Raw genomic sequence first — 27788 nt, 5'->3', positions numbered from 1 at the left:
AAAGAAAGAAAGAAAGAAAGAAAGAAAGAAAGAAAGAAAGAAAGAAAGAAAGAAAGAAAGAAAGAAAGAAAGAAAAAGAAAGAAAGGGAAAGAAAATAACAAGTTTCAGAGAGGATTGAGAGAAATTAAAACCCTCATATTGTTGATGGGAGAGTAAAATGGTCGAGGCACTATGGAAAACAGGGTGGCAGTTCCTCAAAAAATAAAAACTAGAATTACTATAAGATTAAGCAATTCTATATCTGGGTACCTATTCAAAAGAATGGAAAGCAGGGACTCAAACAGATATTTGTACACAATTATTATGAAGCATTATTCACAGTAGCCTAATGGTAGAAGCAATTGACGTATCCATCCACTGATGAATGGATAAACAAAATGTGATACACACACACACACACACACACACACACACACACAATGGAGTATTACTCACAGCCTTAAAAGGAAGGAATCTGTGACACATGCTACAACATAGACGAACCTTAAGGATATTATGCTAAATGAAATAAGCCAGTCACAAAAGAACTGTAATGAATCGACACACTGTATGATTCCACGTATATGAAATACCTAGAGTAGTCATATTCATAGAGACAGAGTAGAATGGTGGTTGTCAGTGGCTGGGGAAGGGAGGAATTGGAAGTTATTGTTTAGTGGATACAGGGTACAAAGTTTCAGTTTTGCAAGATGAAAAGTATTCTGGAAATGGATGGTTGCACAACAGTGTAAATTCACTTAATGCCACTGAACTGTAAGTTTAAAATGGTTAAGCTGGTAAATTTGTGTTATATGTATTTTAGCACAATTTTAAAATAATAATAAAAATAAGGTGCTAATGAGGTACAACAGTGAATTTTGAAAGTGTTACTCAATTTAGAGAATTCTGCAAACAAATTTTGGTTTTAAGTTAACAGGAATGGCAGTAGAATTATTTTATACTGATATTAAAATTGAAGTCAATAAAATTCCAATTTATATCATACTATAAATGTAGCCTAATTTTAAGTAAAAAATGTTATTTCACTTTTAAAATTGGATAGTAAATAACTGTAATCTATCACATTTAGAACCTAAGAGGAAGAACATATCACACCATTAGATGCAAAAATGTGTTTGTGTAAAATTTGATAACAATTCATGATTGAGGGGAAAAAAAAGGAAAGATCCACTGCAGCGAAGCTCCACATCACTCAGACCCTTTCCTTTGGCTATCAAAGCATCCAAATAATTCTTCTAATATTGCACCCACGATATTGTAATTGGGATGATCAGTTTACAGGTTTTCTTCTAGACTGAAAAGGGATCTGATGTATCCTTGTTCTAAAAATCTAGCATGGTACCTGATGAAAGAAGGTTCTTCGTAAATGCTGGCTGGCTGAGAAACAAATAGAGCATTCAGGCATGAGTTTTTATGCATAAGTCTCTGAGGGTGTTTCTAAACAGGTCTGAAGGTGAGCCACCTAGAAGACCAAAGGATACCAGGGCTGACTGGCTCTGAGTGGGTGCCAGGCAAAACACTTTGTCAGGACAATGAGAGGTCCACATTCAAGATGGAAGCTTTACTGTGGCACAGAAATTCTTCCTACGAGTCTTGCCATGCCCCAGGCACTAATGGAGAGGGTTGCAGGAGCTAGAAGTAAGAAGAAGAGGGATGAAAAAGACAGGCCAAAGGTAAGGAAAGACAACCTCTGGATGGCCCATCCAAAGGAGCCAATGGGACGATCCTCCATGGTCCGTCCATATGGCACAAGTCAGCCTCGAGCAGGGGTCAGTGCATCTTTACTGTATGGGCCAAGGAGTAACTATTTCAGGCTTCAGGGGCCATGGAGTCTCTGTCTCAACTACTCAACTTGGCCAATGTGGTACAAAAGCCACCACAGACAATATGTAAATGAACAAGTGTGGCTGTGTTCCAACAGAACTTTATTTGCAACATAGGTGGTAGACCCAATTTGGTCCATGAGCCATAGTTTGCAGACCTCTGGTCTAAAGTCCTACTACTTAAAGTATGGTTCGAGGACCAGCAGCATTGACATCACTTGGGAGCTTGTTGGATTTACGTGATCTTGGACACCACCCAAGACCTTTGGAATCAAATTCCCATTTTATAAAATGCCCAGTAGAGTTAACAAAGTGCTCTACCTGACCTCTGTAATCCCCTTCAGCCTGAGCACTAAGATACTTTAACAGCACAAGCCCAGGAGGCACTTAGTGCCTCCTTTATAAATCTGACCTCGGGTATGAGGGCAAGTCCTCACCAGCCCTTCTCCAGGTGGTTATAGGGTACCTTAGTGAGGACACCAAGACAGAGAGCAGGGCTAGGCAGAGGAGATTCTGCTCAGGACAGCTGCCAATGAGACATGGTCTGCAGAAGTTAGAAAAGTGACGAACCCCAGAGCCAAACTCTAAACCAAAGCCTTCTCCCTGACTCTCCCTTAATGGGGATGGAACAGTCCAAGTAGCTCTGGACAACTCCCACTGGTGATTTGCCCTGTCATTAAAACCTTTCTGCAACTCCTACTGTGATGATTAATTTTATGAATCAATCTGACAGGCCATGGGGTGCCCAGATTAAACATTTTTTCTGGGTGTGTCTGTGAGGGTGTTTCCAGATGAGGTGGAGGGAGGAGGATTCTGCCCCCCTTTTTCCTGTCTTACTGCTTAAGTTGAGACATCTCATCTCATCTTCTCCAGCCTCAGTTTGGACTGTCACCATTGGCTCCCCTCATTCTCAGGCCTTCAGACTTGAACTGAACGATACCACTCCTGGGTCTCAGCTTGCAGATGGCAGATCCTGGGACTTCTCAGCCTCCATAATCACATATATATATCCTAGTGATAGGATACATATATCCTACTGCTTCTGTTTCTCTGGAGAACCCTGATCAATACACCTACCAATATAAAGGTAAGGGGCTTGAAGCATTCATCTACCCCAAGTACAATTTTGTGGTCTGTTTCTCAAGGAAGTCCCTTACCACTGGCTAGCTCCTAGAATCAGTGATTCTCAACTTTGGGCAGTTTGCCCCCCACAGGGGACATTTAGCTATGTGTGGTAACATTTTTGGTTGTCAAAATTTCAGTGGGGGTTAACACTGGCATCTAGTGGGTAGGCGGGAAGGATATGATAAACATCCTACAGCACACAGGATAGCCCCTCACAACAAAGAACTATCTGGTCCAAAATGTGAATGTATCAAGGTTGAGAAACCCTATTCTAAAACAAACATCATTACTTCATTTACCGGTCTAAGTGATTCTCAGTGTTTGTGAAGCTCGTATGCATCACCAGGACCGTTAGGATGGTGTCGGGAAGAGGGTTGGCAGGCGTTGGTCAGGACACGAGTCCAAGCTCTGGGCCAGTAACTCAGTATTCCCAGTGTCCAGGAGAAGAGCTCACATTAACCAAGCCCTCAAGAGAACACATCAACCAATAGCAGTTTATTCATAACTGGGGAGTCAGCTGGTACAAGAGCTAAATCAGGTCCTCTTCTAGACAACTGGATCCTGGGGATTAACTTGGCAAGGACAAAATTACAACTACGGAGCTGCCTACTTGCAAAGCTAGGGCTTTCTCCTGGTGATAACCCATTGGATTAACCCCACACTACTCTAGGGGAAGTCGTGTTTAGAGGATACTCCGGAGCCAGGCAACCAGCATCACAGCATACTCTCTTTGGACAGAACCCACCAATTCTTATAAATCTTACTCTCTGACAGCTTTCTCTCATCCCTGACTCAAAGCTCCTTCAACTAAGTACTGACAAACTGCAACACAATTGAAAAAACACAGCTTCTGTCCATCACTTACTTCCCGTAATTTTGTCTCCCTAAACACATGCTGGTCTCCTGATGAAGATGACAGCCTGTCTATGAGCACCATCTCTTAGATGGAATGGCTAATCATATGCATTGGACATTATTTTCACTGGTTTCCATTTTAGAGGTAACCTCATTCCCAGTGCTGCAAAATCATATTCTCTGGAACCCTGAGTCCACTCATTTATATTGAATGTAATCACTGAATTGTATAAAATGAAATGTGCCTGAGGATGACAGATTTCATCTTATACTTCAGTAGCAGCAGTGAGTAGGCCCTGGTGCATAAGCCGCTGTGCAGGTGACTATCTCATTACACAGTGTGCAGAGGGGGGGGTGAAAACTCATTATCCCCTTAGCTACCTGGGGAGGGATGTGCTGTCAGGAACAGAGGATTATCTGGCAAAAACAGTTCATCCCTGGTGATGTTGGTGCCAAGCAGTAGAGGTTCTGAAACTTGGTTGGCCCCAATTGGCTTCTCAGGCTCTGAAAGAAAAGAGAAATGGCACAAAAAAAAAGCATCAGAAAGCCATCACGTGCTCAGGAGATCACGTCATACCTAACACCTAGTGTCGCCATGAACCTAGCTGAGAAGCCCAGGCGAGGTTTCCCTGGACCTCTGAAAAGATGCAGTGGCATCTCCTGAGAGGATAAAACCCGCTGCCAGAGTTTCATATGGAATTTGAGCCAGACAGCCAGAGAAACCAAACTCCCCAAGTTCATAGCAGAAAAGGAAGCAAGGGGTAAAAGATCAGAGATGCATGCTTCCTCTTCCCTCCTGCAGCCAAAGCCCACAAAACAGAGTGGGATGTGTCCACGAGGCCCCTCATCAGCGAAGTTTTCAGGCCAGTCTCTCTGGAACAGGAAGGGAGGGAATTTGGCTCCCAGATAGCAGTGGCCCGATGGGCCATGAAATGAAGTCTCACGCAGCTCTGTGTAGGCACAAAAAACCCGGAAGTGCTGATGCGTGGATTCCCACAGCCAGAGTCACAAGGCCTCAAGCTACCTTCAAGCCAGCTAGGGAGAGGCCAGCAGGGGCCTCTGAAAGACTAGATCCGCACAGCTTCTTTATGTTGCCGGCTTCGTTGAAAAGTGTGTAGAAAGAATGAAATCCGTCCCGGAGCTCCTGGGGCGCCGAGTGGTGCCCTGCTCCACATGTATACACACAGTCATTTGTCCGCACACCCTTCCTGCTGACTCCCGCAGCATCTGACTTCCGCTTGTTCCTCTGCGTCTTATAGATAACGTATCCTGGCTACCTCAGCCTCACAAAGGATTTGTGGCACTTTGCTATCTCCATTTTCCTGGTGATGAAATCAAGGGCAAGAACGAAAAGGAAACTTAAAGGACAGGATCGATAGTTCTTTAAGACTCGGACACCAAAGCGCGGAAGCAGGTCTTTGAAACCCACTCACCCTCCCGTCTACACTAGTGAAAACCACTCAGGAACTGACCCCAGTGTGGCCGCATGGCGTCTGAGAGGCAAAGCTTGAATGGAAAAAGAGCTCCCAGACCACAGGATGGGAAGAGGATGTACATGGTCCTGGAGAAATCACTGAGTAGAAAGAAACCTGCTTTTCTCCACAGGCCGGATACCCACCGGTGAGTGACACATCCAGCAGGCTAGCCTGCCAGCCACTTGGTTTCCTTTGCTCCACCAGACTCCCCCTCCAGCCCACTGGAGCAAACCATTTCCAGGCACACATCCTGGACCTTGTTTTCACCTGGAAAGGTGCCACCTCTGAAATCTGGGCTGTGAGCTCCTTAAGGGCAGGGATCATGTCTCCCTTCTGCTCTCTGTTCCCAGGGCCTCCCACAATTAAAAGCACAGAGCCAATGTTGAGTGACTGTGGGCGACTGACTCACACTCAGAAATCCCACTTCCAACCAGAACGTTCTCTCTTCTACTTCTCTCGCACCCGGAATCAAAGGAACTTCCCTGAGACCTCAGACTTCTTATAAAGAAAATCTTTGGGATCAAGGACTAGGCAAAGAATTCTTAGGCTTGACACCAAAATCACATTCCAAAAGAGGGAAAATTGATAATTTGGACATCATCAAAATTAAAAACATTTCTTCTGCGTTAAGAGGATGAAAAGACAAACTATACAGGTGGGGGCGGGGGGAATATCTGCAAATCATTTATCTGCCAAAAGGAATAGTATCTAGAATATATAAAGAAACTTCAAAAATAGTGACAACACCAAATGTTGATAAGGGTGTGGAAAAATGGGGGCGCCTGGGTGGCTCAGTCTTTAAGCATCTGCCTTCGGCTCATTCATGATCTCAGGGTCCTGGGATCGAGCCCCGCATCGGGCTCCCTGCTCCGCGGGAAGCCTGCTTCTCCCTCTCCCACTCCCCCTGCTTGTGTTCCCTCTCTCGCCATGTCTCTCTGTGTCAGATAAATAGATAAAATCTTTAGAAAAAAAAAGGGGGTGTGGAAAAATGGATCACTCATACATTGCTCATGGGAATATAAAATGAAACAGCCACTATGGAAAACAATTTGGCAGTTTCTTCAAAAAGTAGACATGCAATTATCATACAACCCAGCAATTGCATTGCTCCTGGGCATTTATCTCAGAGACATAAAGACTTAGGTTCACATAAAACCCACATAGATATTTATAGCAGCTTTATTTGTAATAGCCCCAAATCGGAAACAAACCAAATTTCCTTCAATGGGTGAAAGTTTAAACAAACTGTGGCATATCCATGACATGGAATACTAATCAGAACAACAACAACAAAGAAAAACCCCAACTTTTAACTCATGCAACAACCTGGATGAATCTTCAAAAAATTATGCCGAGTGAAAAAAACTCAGTCTCAGAAGGTTGCATGTTGTATGACTTCATATATATAACATTCTTGAAATGTCAAATTATAGAAGTGGGGAGCAAATTGGTGGTTTCAGGGGTTAAGGAGGGGGTGGAGTTGGAAGGGAAGTGAGCACAACTGTAAAAGGGCAACAGAGGGATCCTGGTGCTAATGGGAATATTCTGCATCTTGACTCTATCACTGTCAACATCCTGGTTGTGATATTGTACTACAGTCCTGCAAAATGTTATCATTAGGGAAACTGGTTAAATGGAACATAGGATCTCTGTATTATTTCTAACAATGGCATATAAATTTGAAATCGTCTCCAGAGTCATCCTGAATCATAATCTTCACATTAGAGTTTAAGAAGCACTAATCTAAAAGACTCAACCAGGACATCACGGGAAATTCAAAATTCTTTCTCATGAGCAACAGTTAAGGGGAAGGAGAAGAAGATGGTGAGAGTTTTCTTCTTCTAGAATATGAAGGGATTATGCAGGAGAAATTTGATTTGGTTCACATGGCACCAGGAAACAGAACACACAGGCTAATGTCGGAGAAAGGGCACAAGCTTCAGGACTGATCAGATCTGAATTTAAACCCAAGCTCCATCGTCCCCTGTCTTTAAGACTGGACAAGTTAGCTGAACCTCCCTGACCCTCTGTTTCCTCATCATTAAAATGAGGCTGGTTCCTACCTCAATCCGTCAATCAGCATCTAAGCAGAGAAACAGAAACTGTTTCAAGTATTTGCAACAGAAGGAATTGAATGCAGGGAATAGATTACAATGATAAAGATGGAAGTACAGGTGGAAAGTGACAGAGAAGCTGAGGGATGAAGCCTGACGTGATAGATGACAAAGTCAAGAGTTTAAAGAATTTCTCAAATTGACATAATTTTAAAAAGAAGAAATTAATTGGAGTAAGGATGGGACCATGAGGCAATCAAGGGATCGGCAACAATGGGCAGCAGATGGTTGAGGGGACAAAAGGAGGAAGCATGTTACCCAGGAGCCAGGGTCACAAGGAAGAATCTGGAACCACAGAAATGTGGGCACTATTAGAAGAGATGCTTGACGAAGACAGAGAAGGAGGAAATACTCTGGCCTCCTCCCTTCCTCTACCCTCTGACCTCACACTGGTGCCTCCACTGGCCAGACCCAGCAGGAAGCCAGAGCACCTTGGACTCTGAGAAAGGCAGCCTCCAGGTCAGCCCCTACTATCCAGGGCAGAACAGGGATCAGAAGGCAAATGGGCCCAGGTCTGGACCACCCTGGGGTGTTTGTGAGAATACGGAGCATGTCAATGCCTGGCACATAGTAGGTGCTCAATAAATGGTAATTCTAACTTTTATGCACCGATGTTAAATGATAAGCATTTAAAGGCACATTTTCTCATCGCTTTCTATCTAAATATATAGCAACAAAAGCTGGGATATCTGGCTCATGCCACATGGACTCTGCCAAGAATGCTTTTTTTTTTTTTCTCTAAATGAGCTTCATAGCTGAGAAATGTGAAAAGCAGCCCTGTCCTAAAGTTTCATTGTATAAAGCAAATGTTGAATTTCCACAGCTGTTGGCTTCAGCCTACCCAGAGGAATAGTTTCAGTGAAATATTAATCTCTAAGAAAGCCACAGTGGGGTAAGACTGCACAGTAATTCAAGCAGCATGTGCAAAATTTATTTAGTGTTGGCCAGGAATGGTTTTAATTATGTGAAGTCTTCAGAATGAGAAGAAAGTGATTGAAGATGTTTGACTAAATCAGTCCCAGAGGCTCTGGAGGCTCCCAGCTCCCTCCCCAGTCTCAGTTTATTTCTGCAGGCCCCAAACCATACACACAGAGGAAGCTCCCATGAAACTGGATGATGGCACTGCCAGAACCCGAGCGCAACCAGCGGCAAAACCCACCAAGACAGGAAGCATCAGCACCTGTAGCGCGGAGACCTCCCTGTAGCATGAAAGCCATGTGTCTGGTTGTGGGAGGATAACCACAGTAGAACATAGGGAGGGGTGCGAATCCAGGAGGAATTTTCAAACCGTGGGAGGCAGTGTGCAAGATGCTTTCATCAAAGGTCCCAGGTGGGTGCAAGGTGCAGAGTGTGCTCTGCACCTGCCGGACACCTCCCATTTCCTGGAAGTCACTTGGTGAGGTGTGGTGTTGGACTTGAAGTAGCACCTAGGAGTGGAGAGAAGGACAATACACGCCCTGAGGACTGGGCCTTGCAGACAGCAGAGTAGAGCCAGTCCTATGGGCCTTAAAAATGGTCACCGACCGGAAGCTGCAAGGTGTCCCCGTAGGCTGGTGGGACAAAGAAAACCCAGAAGTTATCTTTAGAGACTGGCTTTCCGCCTCTGGGTTCTGACCATGGATACCAGGGCCCTGGCACCAGCCTGGGGGCAGGGGTTTCTGTCCCAGGAGGGCCGATGTGGGTAAGAACATAAGAAAGAGGACAGGCATTTGAGAAGACAAGCAAAGGCTGGTCCTGTGAGGGGCTAGAAATGGACACCAAGGTTCTCATCAGCCCTAGGTCAGCCCATCAGGGGGTCAGTATTTAGTGCCTCGGGTCAGATAAGCCTGGGTGCCAAAGCGGGGCTGGTCCTTGCCAGGAGGAGTGGAGCCGGGAGCCTGACCTCAAAGGGGAGTCCAGAACGCTGAGGTTGGACGAGGGGAAATGGGAGTCTCCACTTGGATTTGCCAGAGATGTCTCCAGCCCAGCATGTCCTAAATCCATTCCTCCGCCCACCCGTTTCCTCTTTCTCTACAGTGCGCTTAATCCCCTGAGCCTCAGGGTCAAGGGTCAGACTTGGGGGTTATCATGGGCCCTTCCTCTCCCTTGTCCTGAAAATTCTACCTCCTATCCCTTCTGACTCTCCATGCCCTCTGCCACTTGCCTGACTCAGAAAAGCCTCCCTTTTCTCCACCCCCCCACCCCAACATCATAAACTGGTGCCAGGCTGAGCACTAGGAAACAGTGTTCTAATAATGCCACTCCTCTGTCCTAAAATCACCACCTACAGAGTCACATTCTTTCCAACACAGCCCAACATGCAAGCAAATGGAATCACTCCCTACCTCGTGTACTTCCCAACCAGTTCTACCTCTGGGTTTCACTCTGCTGAATGTACTTCTCCACTTACTGTATTTCTGAGTCCTACCCATCCTTGCAGATCGACGTCACATCACCTCCTGTGAGAACATTCTTTGATCCGCCCCGGCATACACAATTGCTCCCTCTTTTGGACTCCTGTAACCCTGCATGCCAATCTTTAGCATACAGCAAAAGTGTCTGCCTTTTATATTTTGCACTAAGCTATAAGCTCTTTGAAAAGAGGGGCCTTACATCATATTCTCCTTCATGGAGGAGGCAGAGGAAGATCCAGGAGCATTGAGTTTGGCCAAAATGTAGGAAATGCAAAGAAGCCTGGGGGAATCCCATTGGAAAGGAAGGCTGGAGGCGCACTGTGGTCCTGGAGCGCTAACTGCAGGTGTGTGGGAGTCCTCAGCTGATGTGTGCCCTGACTGAGCGTACCAAATGGAGGAGGCCCATGACTGAATCCTGGAGGAAACCAGCCTGCCAGTGTCCACTGGAGAAAGAAGAAATGGTCGTGGGGACTGGAAGGAAGTGGTCAGAATCACAACATGCGTACCACACTGGGCATGAAAAGAATTCCAGCCCTGTGGGTCAGCCACACAAGCATGTGCTTGAGTAATTCTGACCAAATCCTGTGTGGCTCTCTCTTCAGAATGGCAAGTGGGGCCAGACAGGCTGGCAGATTGTGGCTCCTTAATGAAGGCCATTAAGAAAGGTGATCCACTTGCCATTGTATTCCTAACCAATATTCCTCAAGCAGAGACTTCAGTCCACCACCGGTGGGGTCCCCCAAGTCCAGTCTCTCTGAGGCATCCGCAAATGTGGGGACTCACAGAAATAATGCCCCACCGAGGAGCATGCGGATGGGCACAAGAAGCATTGCTAGTCATCTGACTCTGGTCTGTGTGGGCCTCCTGGCCCCAAGCTGACTTCTCGGTCCACTACAATTATTAAAACCAGAGCATTAGTCAGAAGGGTGGAGCCAACACCCTGACGGCAGGGAGCCTGGAAGTCCAGTGTAGTCCCTCAGGGAGCTGCAGGAAAGAGAAATTCGAGGTAGGGGGAATGCCAGCCTTCCTTGGCAGGAACTGTGTCGATCCTTGAGGACACCGGCCGCTTCCACCCACAAGACCTTCCTGATGGCTCTTCGCCAGGGGGAGCTAGTCCCACAGCCACACGTGACCTGCTCTGTGCCAATTCAATCCATGCAGACAAATGCTGAGCGTCTGGAAGGTGAAAATTCCTGAGCTGGGCAGACACCTATCTGACTCCAACAAGGAGGCCTGCTCCAGCCAGCTCCGCAGCCTCCCTGAAACCCCAGCGGTCTCCCGCCTCACTCCAATACACTAGAGCTCAACCCATGTGTTTCAAAGGGTCCACAAATGTTTGAGTCCAATTACATTTTTTAAATGGTTTTTTATTTTTTTATTTTTTTAAAGATTTTATTTATTTATTTGACACAGAGAGACACAGTGGGAGAGGGAACACAAGCAGGGGGAGTGGGAGAGGGAGAAGCAGGCTTCCCGCGGAGCAGGGAGCCCGATGCAGGACTCGATCCCAGGACCCTGAGATCATGACCTGAGCCAAAGGCAGACGCTTAAAAACTGAGCCATCCAGGTGCCCCTTAAAAATGTTTTTTAACCCAGGGGCGCCTGGGTGGCTCAGTCGTTGAGCATCTGCCTTCGGCTCGGGTCGTGATCCCAGGGTCCTGGGATGGAGCCCCGCATCGGGCTCCCTGCTCAGCGGGGTGTCTGCTTCTCCCTCTCCCTCTGCCCCTCCACTCTGCTCGTGCTCTCTCTCTCTTGCTCTATCTCAAGTAAATAAAATCTTAAAAATAAAAATAAAATAAAATTCCAGCTCAGCAATGCAGGGCCACGCTGTTACCATTCCTCCTATAGCTAACAAAGTGAAAGTGATAACTGGCAAATTAATGGCAAAATAATCTTTCTCTTTTTCTTTTTCTTTTTTTTCTTCTTGCTGTGTTAAAGGCTTTAAGTGATAGTAGAGAGAAACAGGCACTGAAGCTTCTGAAAATAATTTTAATAACATAATATTTCATAATGATACATTATGTTTTGGGGAAGTATTTTCTGTCAAACAAAGATATAAATTGGTTGAAGAACCTGTTTATCTATTCCTTTCAATTAGATCCTTTATTATTAAGGAATGCAAACAGTTGTCACATAGTGTTTGTGAGTCAACATTAAAACCAGTTTTTCCTACATTCCTCTTTCAAGTTTCTGGGTCATCTTAATCAGAATAACCTGAATCTGCAAGGTATCCTGTTTAAAAGTGTTATTACTTCCAATGGCTGGCAGTCACAATTTTCTCAAGGCCATACAGCTAATACAAAATACAGGGATGCATTAATAGTGAGGATGCTTTGAGGCTTCAACTGTCATTCCAAACCTTCCATTTCAAATTTTCATGTTCGTTTATCATAACAGTCTCACTGTTTTCATTAATTAACTGTACATTATAAGCTAGAATTATCACATAAAATTACGTATACAACAAAATATTGGGGTTTTTTGTTTCACTCATTGATATACCATGTAAGATTTCATTTCAAGAGTTTTAATGCTAAAAAAAAACTTTTAAATCACCGTGTTAGTCCATACATAGGAGAAACCCAATATATTCAGCAGGAAGGGGTTAAAGAAATAGATCTTCATCATTAGAAGGGCAGAAACTAGATAAGAGTTGGTGTGCTTCCTCAGAGCCCCAGGTACAAACTTGGGGCTCAAGAAGATGATTGTTGAAATAATCATTGTAGCAGAAATGGCATGTCCCTCACTCCTAATATTGGGAGAGAGAGACGTTTTGGAAATGGAGACACAGAAAAGGCCGTGGAGGCAGTTTTGCTTGTCCTAGAAGAACAATCTTCCCACGGGCAAGGAAACGGGCCTTTTTTTTTTTTTTTCTGTAGGAAGCAGGGCAGACCGGAGAGATGACAGCGGATGGGTAGCCCCCTGTGGCCACGGACCATCAGGGCCAGCAGAGCTGAGGTGTCAGCATAACGGAATAAACGTCAGGAGCAGTGAGGTCTCTGGACTTGTGGTAAGAGGTGGTCAGACATATGACTTGGGGGGGGGAGGTCGGAGTCCAAAGGAAAAGTGCAGCTGGAAGTGAGCAGAAGCAAAGCACAGACTAGGAATCATTCATTGATTGATTCACTCACTCATTCATTGATTAAGCACCTAGTAACACAAGCATACTACTAGAGGCTGGGGTTACAGAGATAAACAAGGCCCAATCAGTGTCTCTCTGGTGGAGAGGAATATTGTTCCCAAAGGGGAGCACAGGGAGCAAAGAAAGGATGGGGGGCACAGAGAAGAGGCAGCCCCAGACGTGAGTCTCAAAGAAGAAACAAGACTTAATCAAGTGGGTAATAGCTGTGAGGGACATGCCATTTCTGCTACATTGATTAATTCAAATCATCTTTTTGAGCCCCAAGTTTGTACCTGGGGCTCTGAGGAATAATAGCTGAGGATGGGGAAGGGGGAGCACATTCCAACAGAGACAGCATTCATGTAGACAGATGAGATTTGAGATGGAAATCTATATAGTTGGCGAACAGCAGGAGGATCAAAAGGAATGAAGCACAAAGTGAAAGGAAAGGAACAGCAAGAGATGATACTATTGAAGGGGCCTGGCGTGCTCTGTTAGGGAGCTTGAACTCTCTCCTGTCAGCACTAGGGAGCCAAAGAAGATGTTATGCTGGGGACAGCACAGTATTCAGAATTTGCATGCACACTTCCCTTTGCAATTGTTTTACTCCATTTGCTTGTGTGGCCTCCCACGAGAACTCCCTGAGAGAGAAACTGTCTTTGTCACCTTTTTCATCTTTACATCCTTGGAGCCTAGTGTAGTGCCTGGAATACAACAGGAGCTCAACATGTATGTCATATGAACTTGTATGTCATATGAACTAGTAAACGAATGAGCAAAGGGCAATGTCGGGAAAGCAGAGCCTAGGAGGACAAATGCAGTTGAGTATGGCTTAGAGAACCCTACCAAGTGCAGAGGCTGAGAAGTCAGGACGGGAAACCATCTGAAATGTGATAAATGAGGCGTAATTAGAGACAGAATCCATATGTCCCCAGCAGCACGTAGAGGAAGTGGACAGAAAGATGACCACAGGTGAAGACACCCTGGAGTGGGATCGGTCACCTTGGCCTCGGGAAGCAGTCCTGAACTCCTGGGCTGTGTTATGGGTTGAATTGTGTCCATCAAAAAAAAAAAAAAAATATGGTGAAGTCTTAACCTCAGTACCTCAGAATTTGACCTTGGAAATAGGGTCTTTGCAGGTTTAACGAGATTAAGATGAAGCCCTTAGGGCGGGCCCTCATCCGATATGACTGGTGTCCTCATAAGAAGGGGAAATTTGGACACAGACACACACAGAGGGAAGACAATGTGAAGACACAGGTAGAAGACAAAAATGCTACCGGAAGTTACCCGGCTACCGGAAGCCCGGGAGAAACCTGGAACAAATGCTTCCCTGGTGGTTTCAGAAGGAGCATGTCCCTGCTGATACCTTTTCTGGCCTCCAGAACTGTGAGACAATACATTTCTGTTGTTCTAAGTAAGCCATTCAGTTTGTGGTACTTGGTTATGGCAGCCCTAGCAAAGTAATACAGGCTGGTAGTCAAAACAGATCAACACTTGCGGCAGACACCCGTGTTTATCTCCCCAAAAGGCATCTGCCTCTCCTCCTTGCTGCAGGAGCCCCACTTTTGTTTGTGTCCATCCACCGGGGCTCAAGGCCTGGGTCATGCGATTGATCCACGTCAATCATGGTGGTCTCTTGCCATTCCACTTACCATGTGACCCAATTCTGGTCACTAGGTCTCACTAAAAGGACTGCTGTATCCACAACATAATTCAATTGTTCTTCGATTTCTCTCTGTCTCCGAAGTCTTGTTCAAAAAAATGCAAGGCAGAGACATAGCTGAATCTGGACAGATACTAAATTAATAATCAGTGGGGTTTCTAGACAACCCGATGGAGCTGGTAACTGAATTGATTTCCTTGACCACACCTTGTCAGGTTTGTCCTTGCAGAGGCTAACATTGACCTCTCGGGTTTAAACCTACAAGTTTTCCCTTATCTGATACTATTACCTCAATGTGACAAACGTCTCCTGGGTATGTATATCAGCCAGTGAATCAGACAACATTCTAATCTAGGCACTTAAATTCAGGGATTTCTTCATCCATAACTCAATGCCACACCGTCTCCTCCATACAGTAACATGCACAAATCATCAGGCTAGAACCGGACGTCTGGGTTTGAGTTTTGCTGCACGTCCTTTGTCAAACACAGAATAGGCTCACACCTAACAGTTTCTGCAGCTAAAACACACATCCAGTCCTTGCTGCGCCAGAGGCTGAGAACCTTAAAGGGCGGAATGGGTCTTCACAGGGACAGAAAGAAGGGAGAGGAGGGAGCTGGGAGACTTAGGGAGTAGGGCTTCATGCCACACCCCACAAGGAGGGGAGAAGACTACATTTAGGAAGGGCACAGGCTTTGACACTAGACCTGGGTTCAATCTCAGCTCCACCATGTACCAGCTCTGGGCAAACGACTTGGGATTTCTAAGCTTCGGTTTGGAAAATAGGAAATACAGCTTAATATTCTTAAGAATTATGCTTAACAATGAGGTCATCTATGTAATGCACCCAGCATGGTGTCTTGTGACGATCAAGTGACCTCCCAGGACATGTGCATGGTTCTGAGTCACACACACAGAATGAGGTTTTTTTTTTTTCCTTCACTGGAAGAACTAGTCCACTGAGCATTAAAGAAACAACGAGACATGTTCCCATCAAATGGGTCATGTAGTCCTGTCACTTTTACCCGGAAGCATGTCACAAACCATTTCTCCCCAGGATCTTTCATCTAGTTGAATTAAAGCAATGGTTCCTAACTGGCCTCCTTACCTCTATTCTCTCCCCATCCTCCAGTCCAACCTCCAGTGAGCCACCAGAATGATCATTCCAGAGCAGGGATTGGTAAACTACAGCTCACAGGCAAATGCAGCCCACTGCCTGTTTCTGTGTATAAAGTTTTATTGGAACGGAGCCATGTTCACTCGTTTATGTCCCGTCTATGGCTGTTTTGCGCTCACTCTACCGGCAGAGCTGAGTAGCTGCAGCACAGACTATATGACCTGCAAAGCTTACAATATTTATTCTCTGGTCTTTTACAGAAAAACTTTGCTGGACCCTTGGTAACTTGTTCTAGAACACTCTCCTCGGTAACTCACCACTCCCCTCCAGTGAATTGCCTCCAAGAGAAAATCTATGTTGTGTGAGTTGGCCCTTCCCTATTTTCCTCGCTCACTTCCCCCTATTCCCCCCTGCAACCTAATCTCCATCCTCACTGAATGAGCATCCTCCAAACACACCAGGTCCCCTTCCCCCAGAACACCTTTATTCCCTTTCCATATAAAAGATTTCGACCTATTCTTTGATATTCCTTCCTTTATGAACCTTCCAGCACTGCCCCCTCAGCCCTATCCAAAGGCACTCCTTAAGAATTATGCTTAACAGTGAGGTTAAGCATATTGGAAATGATATCCCACCAATAAATGGCACGTTGTATACACTATGGGTCTTCATATCTGTCTTCCTCACTAGACACCCCCACGCTAAACTGACTTCTCTCTCTCTCCCTCTTGGAGCACCCTGTTCTTTCCTAGCACAGCACTTACCAAAGTCTGTAATCATAACATTTTTTGTGTCTTCATCTCTTTAATGTCTGTCCCCTAACAATTGTGAGCTCTGAGAAGGCGGCCACTAAGACTTGTTGGATTCACCACATTACTATCATGTAGCCTGGAGCCAGCCACATAGTAGTTGTTCAGTTTGTTGAATGAGCAAATGATTGGGCGAATGAAAAAAAAAAGATTTTGCTAATAAATCAAATACAAATGAAAGAACCGAAGGCATCAAAGCTGTTACTTTCTGAACATGCCAGATCCTGCCTCTCAGACTCTTCAGGTACTCCCACAGCCCAGGAGGTTGGATGGGTGACAGTAGCACTGGTAGCTCTGTGGATATTTTGGAGCATGTATACAAACCGTCATTCTTGGAATCAGTGTGCAACATGTACATGGCCCCTTCCCATATCAGTAAATTCAGATTCTGTGCAACTGGAAGAAAGCCATATGTAGGATTATATCATCGAGTCCATGTCTGCACTGAACTCTATGCTATCCTGGCCATATCCTGAAGGACATCCTCTACTCCTTGTCTATTGAAGAAAGATGGGCAAGACTCCGGGAGCTTTTTCCCCTCTGTCTCTAGGGAGAGGGCCCTGTCTGTCCATCACACCCGTACCCAGCCAAAGGGGAGAGAGCTGGGTGGGGCAGGATGTGGAGGGGGTTAGGCTGGAATGATCCTTCCCTGGATCACTCACACCGTGTCCTCTAGTACCAAGGGAACCTTCAAGGTTGAAATGTGACTCTTGAAAGACGTACTGTTCACTTTTCTTGAAATCCAGAGGTCAAGATCAAGCAAATAATTCAGCTGAGTTGCTGTTTCATGTAGAGAAAGAAATATGCCAAGGCCATTTCCTGTGTAGCCTTTCTGATTCTGGACAGTGTCTCTCTGAAAGCCCCATCCATAAAGGCCCTCTGTGGAGGTAAGTGCGTTTCTCTGAGATGTATCCAGGAAGAGCAAAGATGCCATTTCAACCAAGGCACATTCATGAAGTCAGCAGCCGAACCCTCATTCTAGCCTTGAGCCTCCGGGATGTCAGCACTGTGAACTAGGAGCTGAATTTCTTGTTTAAGTCAAGCTCTTAACCCTCTGTGGCGTCTACCTCTGGTCTGAACAACAAAAGAATCCTATGTATTAAAACACAGAGATTGTCTTTGGCTCTAGATAAATGTATCTTCTCAGGGCCTGTTGGGCCTGTGTCCTTTGAGCCTGGTAATAAAGTGTTTATAAGGAAATGTCCATCTTGTCCATTATTAAGAACTTCAACGGCAGTAGCCAAATCATCTAGGGTCATTCTAAGTGTAGGGTTGTCACCCCAGCAAACCACCTTATAATAGTCTTCCAATTCCTATAAGATCCAAGCAACTCTGTCTCCTGCAGATTCACCTTCACCCCGATCTCCTTTCCCAGCACAGTGTGGGGATGGGGAGGGGCACCAGCTTTGAAATGGACAAGAGACACGTGATGTGGAGCCCCAGCACACTGTGCTCTCTCAGAGAATATTTCAAAGACAAACTCAGTAGATGATGTATTATACGTGAATCTGATACGATCTGGATTTAAGCACACATGATGACTCACACTGGGCACTGTGAAAAACTTTCTCTACTCCTCCTAACAAAAGCTAAAGATCGTAAACACCTATCAGGAGCTTCTTTAGTGATCTCCAAACATCCACATGGAAGCTGTCTGGAACATGGGGAGAAATATTAAAAATCTGAAAAAGAAAAATAACATAGAGATTCTCCCAGTGTGTATAGCGCATTTACAGCCACTCTGTGGGGCCCACTCTGGCTCTGTCCCTCCCCCTTGTATATAGTAACACGTCTTTCCATCTCTGAAACACTCCCTCTACTCAAAACCTCTTTCCTGTTACTTCCAAAGCCAAGCTTCTGGAAAGAATTGCCTACACTTGATATCACCACCTCCTCACCTCACATTTGTTCATCTTTCAAACTCCCCTCACCAAGTCACAAATAGCTCCCCTATTCCCAAATCCATGGATATTCCACTTCTTTTCTTAGTGGATTTCCACATCATTTGATGTAATTGATTCCTCCCTCCTGGACACTCTCCCCTTCCACACAGCAGTCTCCCATCTCCTCCTGCCTCTCCGCCTGGCCCCTCCCTGCCGCCTTCACAAGGTCCTCCCCTGCCCCTCCCTCAGAGGCCACCCACTCTCGGAGGCAGTCTGGTACAGACAGAGAGCACAGGCCTGGATCTGACTGCCTGGGCTAATATCCCAGGTCTATTACTTATTGCTGTATGACCTCGGGCAAGTGACCTACTGTCCCTATGCCTCCATTTATTCATTTATAAAGCAGGTACAATAATAGTCTTCCCTGACAATGGTTGTTGAGAGGACTAAGGCACATCAAGTACTTAGAACACACAGTATAGACTCAATAAGCATTAGCCATCCTAATTCTCTTCCCATGCTCTCTCCCTCTCCTTGGGCAACTGAGCCACACCATGATTTCATTACCTCTTGTTAAAAGTTTGCCCTTGAACCCTCTTTAAGACTTCTCTCCTGAATGTCACACCTACAAACCATGTGCCCACTAGACTTGTCTCCCTGGCCATCCCTAAGATGCTTCAGGTTCAGTTTGTCTGAAAATGAGCTCATCATCTTTTCCTGCAGATGCTGCTCCCTCCATCCACCGCCCACCTCCTCCCCCTCTTCCTCCTCCTCCTCACCATCAAGTGTCCTAACGCACAGCCCCACTGTCTTTCCTCTTGGTTGTCCAGGCCAGAATCCCAGAGCCATCCTAGACTCCTGCCCTTCCCTTACTCCCCCGCGCAATCAGTCACCAAACTCTATCAACTTTATTGCTAAAGTATTTCTTGAGCCTGTGGCCAATCCCCCACCCTTATGGCCAATGTCTCTAGAGCCTCATTATTTCTCACTGGATGACAATAAATAACCATACTACTAAAAATACTTTTCACCACTATCATAACATACTGATTATGGATCAGTCACGGTCGCAGACACCTCACATACTTCATCTACATAATTCTGAACACCACCCATCCATGACAGAGAAATTGGGAGTCCCTGTCTTCGGATGAGAAGACGGGGAAGCTCAGAGAGGTTTAATAAATAGCCTGTTACACAAAGATGCAGAGACGCTGTGGGGCGGGGATGTGGACAGAGGTCTGTCTGACTCCCAACCCCAGGCTTTTCCCACTCTAGAAACTACAATGGTGTCCTAACTGGTCTTCCTGCCCCCATCTCATTCCTCTCCGATTTCGGCTCGGTCGCCAGAGGGCTCTATTTTTACAATGAAACTCTGACCCAGTCTCTCCCCTGTGTGAAATCCTGTAGTACCTCCCCAGTGCATACAGAATAAAATCCAAATTCTTCAGCAAGACTCTTCCCGAAGTGGCCCCCTTGCTCGTTTACAGATCTGCCTCCCTTCTCTCCATCCACACTCACTCCCTTGCTTTCTTGGAGCACAGCCTACCTGCTCACCTGGCCGGACAGTACCTCTTCCTGGTCTCTCTGCCTATGATGGCCTTCCCCTCAGCCCGGATTCCTCCATCTCAGCCTCCTGGACACATGTCCTCTTGGACTCACCTGCTATCCAAGCTGAGTGTCGGTGCCCCTCCTCTGGATGCCTACCACACTCAGTGAGTGTGTCTAGCACAGAATTTTACAGTGGCACAACAGTCATTGATCGAGCACCTACTCTATGCCAGAGCTCATGGTAGCCTCCAGGGATTCGGGAATCAACAAGACCTACATATGTCTTGCATCCAGACAACCTACTTTAATGAGAGAGATTGGATAGCAAAATGCTGAATTCCTATCTCTGAGTGTCCCGTGTCCATGCTGGACTGCTGAGGTTCTTGAGCAAAAAGAGTATCTTGTTCTTCTCTATGTTCCCCAGGGCCTAGAACTGTGCCTGGCACACAGGGTGCAGCAAACACTGACAGCTTCAGCTGAGCAGACGCAGCACAGCCACAAAGCTGTCTCGGCGAGTGCAAGCCTACATCCCCAGGGACGCCCTCCACTGTCACAGGCGTCTAACCATCCAGGTCAGTGTTTTCTGTATTTCTGCAACATCCTCGCAATGCACCTTGCTTTGACACGCGGCAGGGTCTACTGCCGGAGAATCTCCAGGCCAACCATCCCTGCCCCACGTAACTGACTCAAAGGGACCAGGTCCACACAGCAGAAAACTGTCAGTGCCGACTCCCCTTCCAGTGCTCATTCTGCCCACCCACAGGCTCGCCGGCACATCTCACCGGAGCACGGAAGGGAGCTGCTGTCAGAGCACGCTCACCCAAGTGGCACAAAGGACAGGAGCTCCCGGAAAATAATACACACGTCTTCCAGTAAGAGACCCTTCCTGCCCCTTCCCATGGGTTGCCGTGGCCTGTCTTGTCCCGACAAGGTGAGCGAGTAAAAGGACGCGTCAGCTGTGTTTGCGGCGGTGCCGGAGGAAGACAGCTTAGGCAGCCCTTTTGATCAGGGGTCCCTGTGCAGAAACAAGACCCCCTGACATCTGTTCCCGGCGGCTACTGACCGTAGGAATGACACGGCAGGAGGGCGCAGGGCAAAGGGGAGAGGCTTACATTGCAGCAGGTGTTTTGTAAAAAGCCTTCCTTCCCCACACAAGTTTACGGTTACTTCTCTGCTGAGCAGCATTTCCGCCTCCTCTCATCTTAGAGGACAAAGTGCAAGCTGCCCGGATGATCAAAGACGAGGCGAGAGGAGGACAGAGGTGCTGATCCCCAGAGCAGAGAGCTTCCAACTGCTTCAAACTCCCGGCGAGGCAAGGCTGCAGGCTCCAGGCAGGGGACAGGAAGGGGGGAAAGGAGGAGGACGCGGTCATTCTCACTCCCAACTCACCCCCCACAACCCACACACCTGAACGTGCCTTCTTGCAAACCAGATGGCCTAAAAGCATCTTCGACGATCACATGACCGTCCCGAAACTGACTGGGGCAGTGGCGAAGGGTTCAAGTCCAGGGGCCTGATTGGATCCCAGGTCTGCCTGTCAGCTGTGGGTGGGATCCTGATTCCTCCTCCAACACCCACCTCAGAAGGTGGTTGTGAGGGGCGCCTGGGTGGCTCAGTTGTCAAGCGTCTGCCTTCAGCTCAGGTCATGATCCCAGGGTGCTGGGACTGAGCTCCGCCTCGGGCTCCCTGCTCAGTGGGAAGCCTGCTTCTCCCTCTCCCACTCCCACTGCTTGTGTTCCCTCTCTCGCTGTGTCTCTCTCTCAAATAAATAAATAAAATCTTTAAAAAAAAAAAAAGGTGGTTGTGAGCAGTGCAAGTCAAGTCCTTAACATGGGTGCTGGCACCCACCCCTGGGGGCTACTATTAATTATCGCCTACTAGCCGCTTGCCCTGGAGGGATGTTGCTCCTCAGAAGGGACCACCCTTCCCCTGGGCTCTGTTCCCTGACCCCATGATGGAGCCTGCCTCTGCCCCCATGTCTTCTCTGTCGCGGCGCTAGCACACGGGGCTGTGTTGGTTGGGTTTCTTGTCTATCTCTCCAGTCAGGCATGAGCATCTTGACGGTCAGAAGGGGACTTATATGCTAGGACATTCATCCACTCATTTCTCACTTACTGAGTGCCTCCTATGTGCCAGGTGGTCACTGAGTGGTGAGTAAATGAGGGAAGTCTTCGGATGACCTAGAGAAACATCTATATCCATGGTCCAATCAGTAAGCATATGTACCCATCACCTGTGGTGATCCCTTTGCAAAATGCTTTGGGATCAAAGAGCACTGCAAATGTGAAGACAGCTCGCACCCAGGGAACATGGCAGCCCTGGCGGTTGATCTACGAGGCCACGTGCTGGATTTCATGTAAAGCAGAGCTGATCAACAACCCCCACCCCACCCCTCTCTCTCCTTTCCTCCTCCCTCCCTCTCTAAGTCCAGAGAAACCTAACAATTGTTTCAGACTTTTGGATGCTCTAAAGGTAACGTTCAAAAGCCCAGACTCAGGAGGGGCCATCCACATAGTTCATCAGCCAGGGCTTGAAAAGAACAAAACAACCCACAACCACCACTGCACCTTCATTTGTGAGACGGTTTCTTTGCTTACTAAGGATGTCCCTCCCACTACCCCTGGGCTCTGGCCCCATTGTCCTGGAGGAAACAGGCCAGTAGAAACAGGAGAGCCATCATTCAAAGAGCTCAGTACACCTGAGCTTAAAATGCCCCTCCACTGTCTCCCAACAAACAGGAACAGACTCCTGATGGCTGAAAATTTAGTCACACCCCCCCCCCCAGGCCCCATCACCAGCCCCCATCTTCACACACCTTGGCCTCTGTCAGGCCCTTCCCAGGATTTGTACCACATACATGCAGTTTCCTGTCTGTCACACCCATGCTCACTAGTTCCCCCCGCCCCCCGCCAAACCCAGCAAGCTCCTACTTCTCCATTAAGACCCAACTCCAATATCCTCTTCTCTCTGAAACCTCTCCTGACTCCCTCGTGGCTGGTGCCTTTTGGCCCCCAATTCTCTGCTCTTATCTCTTCCCCACTTGACAGTCTGATGACCTGTTCATGTGTCCCTCACACATCATGGACTATGACCATGATGATAAGGACCATGACCTCTTCATGTTTGTGTCTCTGGCACCCAACACCAGCCACTCACCCCATGCATAGTCCAAGCCCACCCTGACACTTAAGATCCCATCTAGTTTAGTCTAAACCAAATGCCCCTTACAGCACCAAAAAGATTTTCACCTAGAGGCAAACAGTGGAGGTAGATTTCACAGGGAACACAGCCCAAGACCTGAACGGCGGGAGGTAGCTTTCCCTAGAACCAGACACCCAAGCAGGAACCAGCTTCATGAAGAATCTGCCTGCTGGTAGGTGAAGAGGTGCTACTCAAGATGGCAGCCAAGGTGTAATGTTGTGGGCCTCAGTGAAAATGCAGGTGATGCCCCAAAGATCTTGGGTCTGACCTTACTGCAGTAATTAGCCCCCAGGGGAATCTGTTTCTCAGATCAGCCAGCTGGTGACCCAAGAGAGGGGCTAGTGCCAGGAAGCAGTAAGAGTGTGGTGTCTGGAAGGGAAAAGGCAGTGCTACAGGGGACCTGAGGGGTCTCTAAAGTCTTGATGGACAGGGAGCTTCTCACCTTGTTCCATCCTTAAAGGCAACTTTATTAGAGTATTTCTGTGACCCCTAACAAAACGCAAGGCCTTGCACATACCAGGTAACCTCATCCCACTGAAGTCTGGGGGACAACCTGCCAAAACGAAGCAAACTCAGGAGGACCATAGCTGTGCGGGTCAGCTGTGGAAGAAGCCAGAATACACAAACATGCAGGTATTTGTGCAAGGCCATCTGGCCTACAAAGCAAATGTCCAAGGGAACAGCGAGGAAGGGGCTCAGCTTTCAAAGGCAGTGCTGGATGCAGGGAAATAAAAGATTCCAAGTTGGTGAAGCGATCACCTGTAAACCTGGTATCCAATATCACACACAACTCAACTAGGAGGTCAGTGACCAGTTCCCCAGACCTGGTTCTCCAAAACCCCCTTTGGGTCATTAAATTCTCTTAGCAGGTTTTACCTTGACTATATAAATGGTCCGTTTAACACTTGGAGAGTAAATGTATTCTGCACCTGATCAAGATAAGGTGGGAGAGCCAGCTGGTGGCATTCACCCACCCATCGCATGTTCGTTGATGGTTTTCACCAACACTTACATGCCTGCTGCACACTGCAAGGGGCATGGGCTTGGAAAGGACAAAGCTGGAGTCAGACAGTTCGTCACCCCAAGTCTGCATCTCTCTCCCCCAGGCAGGTGTACTGACTCCACGCCCTCCTCCCCAAAGACTTAGTGCTGTTCTGACCCTGACCTACGGCACACTTAAGGCTCCATTTAGCATCAAGTTCACTGGTGCTGACCCGGCACTGTGACAGAGGACTGACCCCAATGTGCCGTCCCTCTGAGGCTGGGCTCCGGGCAAGGAGGAGAGGAAAAGAACAGGAGCCGTGAAAATCATGGCACAGTCGTGGATCACAGGTGTGGTAGGGGTGGGAAATCCAATGGACTTCGGCTCTTATCAACGCACACCACAAACCTCAGCTCGTGTTTACTGAGCGCTTACTCTATGGGGAGGACCGAGCTAAACCCTCTACCTGCTGAGCGTGAAGCGTGTGTGTGCCACAGGCCAGAAGTCCGTGTGAATCCTGGCCCTACAGCTGTGTGACTTGGTGCAAACTGCTCAGCCTCTCTCTGCCTCCGTTTCTTTGTCGAGAAAACGGGGCACCACCAGTTCGAACTTTAAAGGTTCGTTGTGAGGATTAAATGAGTAAAAACATAAAATGCTAAACTTGAACCCTGTCCTGGCATGGGAGTGGCAGTCGGTATTACCCCATTCATTCGTTCTGCCAGTCTGCAGCGAAGACGATCATTTCTTCCTATTTTACCAATAAGGCTTTGAGAGACTGAGTCAGCTTGCTCAAGGTCACAGAGTTGATAAGTGGCAAAGCTGGGATTTGAACGCACGCAGCCTGACTCCAAAGCCCGCAAGCTTAACCACCACCACGAGTCCGGCACTGTGTTAGGTACAAGGTACCCAGAGACCAGTGTGGGCATGAGCAAGGGATCCCTGTGGGGAAGGGACACTGAAAGAAAAAGGCAGTGGAGGGCCCGAGCTGGGGCAGCAGGGAGTGACAGAGTTGCTTCGGGAAGTGAGGAATGCTACACTGGCAGGAGACTGGAGCTCAAGTCTCAGAGAATGATGACGAATTTGCCAAGGAGGAGGAAGGGCATTCCAAAAAGTCAGGACCTAGAATACTGAAACAGTAAGTTGGGTGGTGGTATGGCAGGCACCTCAAGATGTAACTAAGGCGAGGCTGGGAAGGTAAGGTGGGGCCTTACCATGAACAGCCCTGTGAGCCCACAGCGGAGGATAAGATGGGGCCCTGCAAGACAGCGATTCTCAAACTTGAGTGTGTGCGGATCTAGCTTTGGTGCTTGTAAACCATCCGCAGCGCCCCATCCCTTCTGTTAGCCCTGGGGAGCCAACGACCATATTAAGACAATGCAGTCACACAGCCTGCTGTGGTTTGAACAACAGAACTCGGGCACGGGACTGAGAGGAGATTTGGGGACAGAGGCTGGCATAATCGGCCAAACTGGAGCAGATAAGAGGATGAGAGCTGGGAATAATAGCACCCTTCATGAACTGATACATCACACCAGGGTTTCTCCACCTCGGCACCACTGACATTTGGGGCTGGCTAATTCTTTGCTGTGGGGGGCTGTCCTGAACATTATAGGCTATTCAAGCAGCATCCCTGGCCCCTGCCCACCAGATGAACACCATCCTCCCCCACTTACATGTTGACAGCCAAAAATGTTTCCAGACATTGCCAGATGTCACTTAGGAGGCAAAAATGGAAACCCAGGTTGAGAACAACCGCTTTAAATCCTCCCGACCCTACTTTACAGATGAGGAAGTCCAGCCGCAGAAAGAAAGGTACAGGAGGGCCTCAGCCAGACTCACACGCTGGTGGTCTGTCTCCAGGGCCTGGGCTCTTAGCCACTGAGCTGAACTGCCTGTCGAGAAAGAGATTCAGGCCAGCCTTCTGGGGCAGAATTATATATTTCTTGAGAGACTGGATGATGGGAAGAGGATGAAAGAGTGAGGTTCAAAGGTGAAACGTCAGGGCTTGCCACTGAACTGTGAAGACAGTAGGTACTAAATAAATCGTTTGGATTTGAATAGAATCAAGATGCATTTGCTCAAAAAAGAAAAAGCCTGATTCTCCATGGTATGAGCCAGAGGGAGATGACAGGTTCCTGCTCACTCTGGATAGAGGAAACCCTCTGTAGGGCTGGACGTGGGATGTGTGGTATAAGTCAGCTGGTACCCAGATCCTGGCTGGGCCCCTTCCCAGCTGTGTGGCCCTGGACACATTACTTAACCTCTCTGCGTCTCATTTTGCCCGTCTGTAAAACAGGGGGAGTCCCTACTCAGAGGCTTGATGTGAGAACTCAGGCAGTTAATAAGCGCAAAATGGCAAGCTAGCACCATGCGGCTGGCCCTCCTCTCCCTCAGAGAGCCATCCTCATTACCTCCCCGCCTCCCTCGCGCCGGGGATCGAGCGCTCCCCCCACTCCTTCCAATCCTGGGGAACCGGGCCAGAGCGGCAAGGAGCGGACTGCGCCCCTCTCCACCAGCAGAGCGTCCGACTGAGGCTTTAGGGGGCGCCAACAGCCTTTCGACTCCCCAGTGCGCTCTGATTTCAGGGTCCTGGGGGGTCGCCAAAAGCGCACGGCGAGCTGGGTGCCTCCAAAAGGAGCGAGATCCGTGAGTTTCAACGCGCGCCACAGAAATTTCGGGCAAAGCGAAGCGCCGAGATTTGGGCAGAACCCGCTCTCCGAAACCAGGCTGCAGAGGCAGAGAGCTGAGAGTTTGCGGATCGAGAAAAAGAAGCTGGGGGCGGGGGAAGCAACGGGAAAAGAGGAGGAAGGGGAGGCAAAAAAGAAAGGGCTGGAAGCCGAGTTCTTTGGGGGACCCAGCCTGCAACACCTGGGCAGGGGGTCAGGAACAAAGCAGCGGCTTCAGGTCAGAAGTGCTCTGGGTGTTTCCGAAGAGGGGGCGCTCCGGGGAGGCCCAGGCCAGCTGGGGATGCCTGGCGCCCCTGCGCCCTGGGCGCGCTCTCGGGCGCCGCTTACCTTCGCCGGGGCCGCCGGCGCGCACTTCCGGGGGCTGCGCTCGGGGCGCGCCGGGCCGAGCCGGGGGACCGGGAGCCGATCGCCGCGGGGAGGAAGCGGCAAAGCGGCGCCTGGGACTTGGGCGGGCGCTGACGCCTTGGAGAGAAATCCCAGTGGAGGAGCCGCCGGGGCCGGCGCGGGGTCCTGGCCTCGGCGCTCACGGGCGGTCGCACCGAGCCCCGCAGACTCTGGAGGAGCCCGAGTCAGTGGGAGGAAAAGGTTGTCTCATTTCCTTCGGTCTCCCTCCTCCTCCACCCCCTCGGCTCCGGACCTGCCCTCCCTCTCCCCCGCCCCCTTCCCCAAGCCCGCGGCCCATGTGGGCGCTGGAAAGACGCGAAACCTGAACGGCTGCGGCGTGCGGCGCCTCCCTCCACGCCAAGTTAGTTCCCGCTCCCCAACTCCTGCCTGCCTCCGCGCGCTTCCGACTCTCTCCAGGGCCCCGGAAGGTTCCCCATCGGCTGTCTCCACCCTGTCCCGGAGCTCTCGCCTTTTCCCCCTGCTGGGACGAGTCCAGATTTGAAAGCAGATCTCCAAGCTCTCGCCAGCATCCATCCTCTCATTCCTGTCCCGTCTCCTGCTTTGAGCCCCGATTAAACCACCCAACCCAGACAGGATATAA

At 48.3% G+C, this 27788-nt stretch overlaps 1 protein-coding gene across 1 annotated transcript in view; it reads right to left on the bottom strand.

Annotated features, from left to right (window-relative positions):
• Positions 1-27526, bottom strand: part of EVA1A (eva-1 homolog A, regulator of programmed cell death) — a 48208-nt gene extending 20682 nt beyond the window's left edge. The window contains exons 1-4 of the mRNA XM_073897483.1: positions 27510-27526; positions 27131-27357; positions 8574-8820; positions 4186-4308 (exon numbers count right to left, since the gene is read on the bottom strand). Of these exons, the coding sequence (XP_073753584.1) occupies positions 4186-4308; positions 8574-8772 (322 nt within the window). The 5' untranslated portion in view covers positions 8773-8820; positions 27131-27357; positions 27510-27526. The remainder of the gene's footprint in view (positions 1-4185; positions 4309-8573; positions 8821-27130; positions 27358-27509) is intronic.
• Between the last annotated feature and the right edge of the window lie 262 nt (positions 27527-27788).

This window comes from Callorhinus ursinus, unplaced genomic scaffold (genome assembly GCF_003265705.2).
Source record: "Callorhinus ursinus isolate GAN/ISIS: 27379988/994484 unplaced genomic scaffold, GSC_fseal_2.0 scaffold10, whole genome shotgun sequence".
In the NCBI taxonomy this organism is placed as follows: domain Eukaryota; kingdom Metazoa; phylum Chordata; class Mammalia; order Carnivora; family Otariidae; genus Callorhinus; species Callorhinus ursinus.
This window is presented reverse-complemented; position numbering and strand designations above follow the sequence as displayed.